The sequence below is a fragment of the Halictus rubicundus genome, chromosome 11, assembly GCF_050948215.1.
Source record: "Halictus rubicundus isolate RS-2024b chromosome 11, iyHalRubi1_principal, whole genome shotgun sequence".
NCBI lineage: Eukaryota > Metazoa > Arthropoda > Insecta > Hymenoptera > Halictidae > Halictus > Halictus rubicundus.
The window spans coordinates 12813287-12819470 of NC_135159.1; the positions used below are offsets into that span (position 1 = coordinate 12813287).

Below are 6184 nucleotides of genomic sequence, written 5' to 3' on the forward strand. Positions count from 1 at the left end.
GACTCTGAAACATGCTACAAAATTTTGAAAAACCATTCAACAGAAACCGACGAGCATAAAATCTCATCCTAAAAATTCCCCCACCCCATCAGCAAGTTTCACCCCATAGAACCTGTCATCTACCTGCAGTCTCCGCAGACAGTCTCCTCCTCTTTCCATAGCCCCGCGCTGATCCTCCAGATCCCAGCATCCACGTTCATCTCCCGATCTCCCCCCTAACCATAACTCGCTCCCGAATGTATGCAACCACCAGGCTCCCTGCAACGGCGCTACACGCTAGCTTGCGAAGAGTGGGGGGCACGGGGAGCCATAGTGGGGGCATGGAGACGTGGTGGGGAGTCTCTCGCGAGGTGGTGGGGGGTGTTCAAACTCGGTGGGGGTCGGAGATCATGCTGGTGGGGGTAGACGAGCATGGTGGGGTTCCCCACCACCGAGAGGCGGGTCCGCAGCCGTAATGAGGAAGCCCCGAGCCTCCAGCGTCATCATTCGAGTCGAAACCGTCAACGGCCTCGTGTTCTCTCGTCGATCATCCGTCAGTGTCATCGACGGCCAATCTCTTCCGAGTGTTCCTCCAATCTTTCTCTTTCTTCGAGTCTTCCCAGTGTCCTAACTGCCAATATATCAGTGTATCGAACCGGTGCTATGACGGTGTCCGGGCCCTGAACCCTTAGTAGCACTCTGTGAGCCAGGACTCTGTGTGCAAGTTGTTCCACAGCAAGGTGTCCCGGAGAGATCATCATCATGCAGGCCCAAGCGGCGAGCCTCCAGTCGCAGCGTCTTCAGGGCATCTACATCCTGGACAACAGCGACAGCTCGGGGATTCCCCACAGCGCCGGCAGCTCCGCCAGCAACTCTCCCGATCACTATGAACGGTTCTCGCCGCCGACGCACCTGATGGACCTGAGCAGCCCGCCGGAGCACCGCGACCTGCCGGGCTACCAGCCGCATCATCATCATCATCACCATCACCACCAGATCTACCCGCCGGCGGCCGCTTATCTGATGTACGAGGGCCCCGAAGAGGGGAAGAGGTTCCAGGAGCAGCACAACGGGAAGATGCTCAGGGACATCCAGGCCGAGGTCACCGAGTACGAGCGACGTCTTCATGGTAACTCTCCAGGGTTCCTGTCCGATCACAGCAGGGACCACGAGCAGAGTCTCTATCTGACACCCTCGCCGCAGATGTACTCCTCCGGGGGCGAAGAGGTCAACGCCAGGCACCCGCAAGGCTATCATCATCATGCCGACCAGGTCGATTACAAACCGGAAGTGGTGGAGTACAAGCCCGAGATCGAGCAGAACCGGTACAAGCCCGTGGAGATGACGCAGATGACCGAGGCCTCGTCCTCCACGAAGAGTTTCGTCGTCGAGGGTGCCAGGAGCGCCGGCAAGAGGAAGAGGAAGTCCAGCAGCAACGAGAACGAGTCCGAGGGAGAGACCACCGCTTCCTCGACGAAGACCAAGGTCAGGAGGAAGAGCGGAGTTACCTTCGAGGAGATCCAGAACCAAAGGGTCATGGCGAATGTCAGGGAGAGACAGAGGACACAGAGTCTCAACGAGGCGTTCGCTTCCCTCAGGAAGATCATTCCGACTCTGCCCAGCGACAAGCTCAGCAAGATACAGACCCTGAAGCTGGCCACGAGGTACATCGACTTCCTGTTCCAGGTGCTACATTGCAACATGGAGAACGGCGATGCCGGGGAAGAATCTGGTAAGTTGATTTCTATTTTATTTTTATGGAGGGGTGGGGGTGGGGGGTGATGGCGGGCATTGAGGTTAGGGATGGTGTAGTTGAGGAGTTTTTCGAACGGGTGCGAAGTAGATATTTTTTGGATGATAATTTTTGAGGAAAATAGTTTTGGAAATTGCATTTTGGATTTTGGATTTTCGTTGTGTAGAGGTTCTGGATTGAAATCGAGAAAATAGCGGTTTCGGAAGGTCGTTCCTGAAGTACAGATTTCCAACGCGTAGATCTTTTGAGTGTCCATATTGGTTTTATCGTCCTGGGTTAGTAAACGATTACAAACTTTTTTCTTTTTGTAATATAAATTTTACTTTATTCTGAGAGAGATGCGCGAGTCGTTTATAAATAGTAGGAGCCGTTTGCCGAACATAGCGTGTCGGTGGACGCGTTGCAACAAAGTAATCGTTGCCCACCTTAGAACTCCAAACAACGTTCCGACGATACCTCCGCAGTGACATACATAGTTGCGTCGATTCAATCTTGCACGAAGGAAACATACATACAAAGTATCGGACAGTTGATTTTTTTACAAATGATCAGTAAGCATTTTTTAAACAGTTGAATTTTCATAATTCATTTGCAGTTTTTTGTTTTTATGGTAGTTTAAATCATTCTTGATTTCAAAAAATGTTTATTTCGTGTGTAAACTCGTGGACAGAGAGCGACAATTTCGAAATTTCGTTTACGTTGTCGTCCGTCGGCAAGCAGCCGCACGTGTTCGCCCCCGTAATCCAACGTTGTTTACGGTGTCTCGGAATTAAACAGACCCCCGTGAAGAAGGGGGTCCTCTGATTCAGAAGTCGAGAACCTAACTCGGAAGCCCTTGCGCCCGAGTGCAGCTACCTACTATAGAGTAGTATAGCTACCCTTCCCAGGCACTTGAAGTAGTAAAGAGTATTTACAAACTGGTCACCGTAGGCAAACAGGAAAATCCCACAGATCATCCCCGAGGCCCTTGAAAGACCTTACCTAGAAAAAGTACCACTGGTAGCCTTCCACCGACGTTGATACTGATTGATCGCCCTTGAATTAGGGTCTCCGGAACGGGGAGGTGAATTTAGACAACTTGGAACACTCTGAAATTATGATTCGAGATCTCGAGATTTGTGTAACGGGGTAATTAATATTAATTGAAAAATCTTTCCGAAATTTGGCAACGGTATACCCGGTTCAAAACTACCCCTATCATACAATTTTCTAGTAACAATTGTCTGAACAATTCTTTCAATTTTAAAAAGCTTCTATTGAAAATTAAATAACTAGAAATTGAAACTCATCGCTTCTCTATTACAACTATATTCAAAATTTCCAAGTACAATTACACGAGCAATTCTCTGAATCTTGCAAAGTTCCTCTAGATAATAAAAAAAAATCACTAGAAATTGCGCTGAGGAAATCCCCTAGATTCTCTAAAACCACCCTTAGCGTCAAGATCTTCAATCGCAATTATGCAATTCGAACAATTCTTACAATCTCATAAAGTTTCTCTAGAAAATAAAAAAATCACTCGAAAATTGCAATGGAGAAATCCCCCCTAGATTCTCTGAAGCCACCCTTAGCGTCGAGATCTTCAATCGCAATTATGCAATTCGAACAATTCTTGCAATCTCATAAAGTTTCTCTAGAAAATTAAAAAGTCACTAGAAATTGCACCGAGGAAATCCCCTAGATTCTCTGAAGCCACCCTTAGCGTCAAGATCTTCAATCGCAATTATGCAATTCGAACAATTCTTACAATCTCATAAAGTTTTTCTAGAAAATAAAAAAATCACTAGAAATTGCACTGAGGAAATCCCCTAGATTCCCCTAAAGTCACCCTTAGCGTCTAGAAATCTAACTAGAAATTGAAAAAAAATCACTAGAAATTGAAACTAGGGAGATCCCTAGATCAAATGTCCCGCGTAGAGAGTAACCATGATCTAAATCACCCCCGGCGCTTTCAATTTCTACCGGCGGTTGACAGAGTACAAGGCAAAGAGCCGGCGCAAGCCAAATGGCGACGATATACCATAACTCCAGGTGACTAAAGATATCGGGACGCTAACAGTTGCGAAGATTGGTCCCTTTTCACCAACTCGGACGCAAATACCATCCGCAACGGCGCGAGTCCTCGTTTTGGCTTGAACCCCGACGCGCTGATGCGTCCTGACAGTTTCTTCTCTTGTTTCACCGCTCCGCGCATCTCAGGATTCTTTTTACCGCGCATTCTTCCCCCTCCCGCCACGCGATATTCTTGACTCTTTGATCAGTCGACTCTCTGGATTGTTTGGAAATAATTAGCTTCGTATCGCCGACTTGTTTGGCCGCGTCACTTTTCTCGATGTCCCCGAAAGCGATTCTTCTTTTTCGAAGACATCGTTGATCTTCGAAGTGCCGTCACTTCGCCAGAAAAAATCGTACGATCATCGACCTTGTCTCATTGCAAAGGGGAAACTTCCCTCTACAAGCACACATCAAATTGATTCGCGAAAAAAATTTTTCGAAGCCCACAGAATTTTTCGAATTCCTAAAGTTTCCTAGGGATCTTCGATTTTCTAAAGATTACCATAACTTCGTTGGAAAAAATCGTACGATCATCGACCATGTCTCATTGCAAAGGGGAAACTTCCCTCTACAAGCACACATCAAATTGATTCGCTAAAAAAATTTTTCGAAGCCCACAGAATTTTTCGAATTTCAAAAGTTTCCTAGGGACCTTCGATTTTCTAAAAATCGCCATAACTTCGTTGGAAAAAATCGTACAATGATCTACCTTACGTCATTGTAAAGAGGAAACTTCCCTCTACAAGCACACATTAAATTGATTCGCGGAAAAAATTTTTCGAAGCCCCACAGATTTTTTGGAATTTCGAAAGAAAAGTAGAAAAAATTAGTTTACCCGCATAATTTTTGAATCGATAGGCAGCTAATTATTGATTAGTATGAACATAATTACAGGCGAGAGGACACCAAGACACGCAGTGCTGGCGGCCAGAGAGATAACTTCGTCGTCATGCAGCTACATGGCGCACGAGAAGCTGTCGTACGCGTTCAGCGTTTGGAGAATGGAAGACGACTGGAACTCGAACGTTTGATCATCGGTCGATCGGTCATTCAAATCCGTCATCAGTATTTCCATCCACGAGGTAAAGAACCAAAGAACACAGAACCTCGACGATTTCCTATTTTCGCTGGCTCGAAAGTACCGAAATCGGGCCCTCGGACCTGTTCGAAACTGTCGGAGATGCTCGGACATCCTCCCACACGTTCTACATGTACATACAGACACTGTTTTGCAAGTTTCTCGGCGCTGTTAGTTTGTTTCTACTGTTAATTGTTGTGCCAACGGTGGATCCAGTCTCTGTGATTTCGCAATTTTCGTTTGCGGGGACTATTACGTTATAAGTCGCTGTAAAATGTTTAACAGTCTTGACCGTGAATATTTTTCTTCTTGCAAGGTTTTAAAAATTTCCTTGAAATGTTTAAATAATTGTTGTCCGAATAATTGTCACATTTTTGTCACCGCACAAAAATTGTAGAGCAAAGGACGAGATTGAACGTAAGATACAGCAGGACGAGTACGGATTGATTAATATTTATTGAAAATCAATTAATGTTTCATTGAAATTGTTCGGAGAGAAAATAGAGGGGAGCGTGACCGAGATTAGGTGAGCATAGGATGGCGTTCCGTTCGATCAACCGTTGACTAATTAGCAGCGATCACTCGTCGTCAACGTGACACGCGGTCCTTTGAAATCGAATCTTAGCTGTTGATCTCGCGACGCGGTAGATCAAGCAACCCGTTCGTCTTCGCAATAATGTAAGCCGATAATTTAACCGAGTCCCATCTCCGCTGGTCTATTAACGGGCAGACATGCTTGGCCGGGCCGCCAAATCCATAGCGATTGCGCTGCTACCGTCGCTATCAATCCACCGAATTATTCTAAACTCGGACCTGGACCTCCTCTTCGCATTTATGATTTTTTTTCTCATTGTTTTTCTATTGCCAAGACGGAAAAGATTATTTAGAATATGTTGCTTTACTTTAGAAACGCGGAAACAGTCTCGGGAAACATTTGTTTCGAAGCTTATACCCTTATCAGTTGAGGAAATTAACTTTTTGATTTGTCACTGATTTTTGGTACCGCAACTATGGTTCCTAAATCTTGATAATGTCCGTTGTTCTACCAAGAAGTGATACTAATTATTTTTCTCCGATTTTTTATTTTATTTCAATCGTATATGAGCAACAGCTGTTCTCGCAGTCGTCAGCCATGTTGGAGTCGAGTGGCGCGAAGCTGCAGTAAATTCAAACTACATTTCAATTTATAATTGCTCAAAACCGGGATTTATGCACAAATTACCGGGATTTATGCACAAAGGTGTCGTTTCCATAAACAAACTCCTAGAAACGTATTATCTGTTCTAAAAAATCGTATATTTATTTAAAATATCGACTGC

At 45.5% G+C, this 6184-nt stretch overlaps 1 protein-coding gene across 1 annotated transcript; it reads left to right on the top strand.

Moving 5' to 3' along the window:
- Nucleotides 1-411: 411 nt before the first annotated feature.
- Nucleotides 412-5081, top strand: Twi (twist). The gene is made up of 3 exons (XM_076796927.1): nucleotides 412-451; nucleotides 716-1711; nucleotides 4682-5081. Exons 1-3 carry the CDS (start codon nucleotides 412-414, stop codon nucleotides 4816-4818), a joined length of 1173 nt encoding a protein of 390 aa, XP_076653042.1. The 3' UTR covers nucleotides 4819-5081.
- Nucleotides 5082-6184: the final 1103 nt, after the last annotated feature.

Coding starts and splice junctions, on each gene's coding strand:
- Twi (XM_076796927.1), top strand. CDS start 412: ATGGTGGGGTTCCCCACCACCGAGAGGCGGGTCCGCAGCC. Junction 452..715: donor CGAGAGGCGGGTCCGCAGCC/GTAATGAGGAAG, acceptor GTTGTTCCACAG/CAAGGTGTCCCGGAGAGATC. Junction 1,712..4,681: donor CGATGCCGGGGAAGAATCTG/GTAAGTTGATTT, acceptor ACATAATTACAG/GCGAGAGGACACCAAGACAC.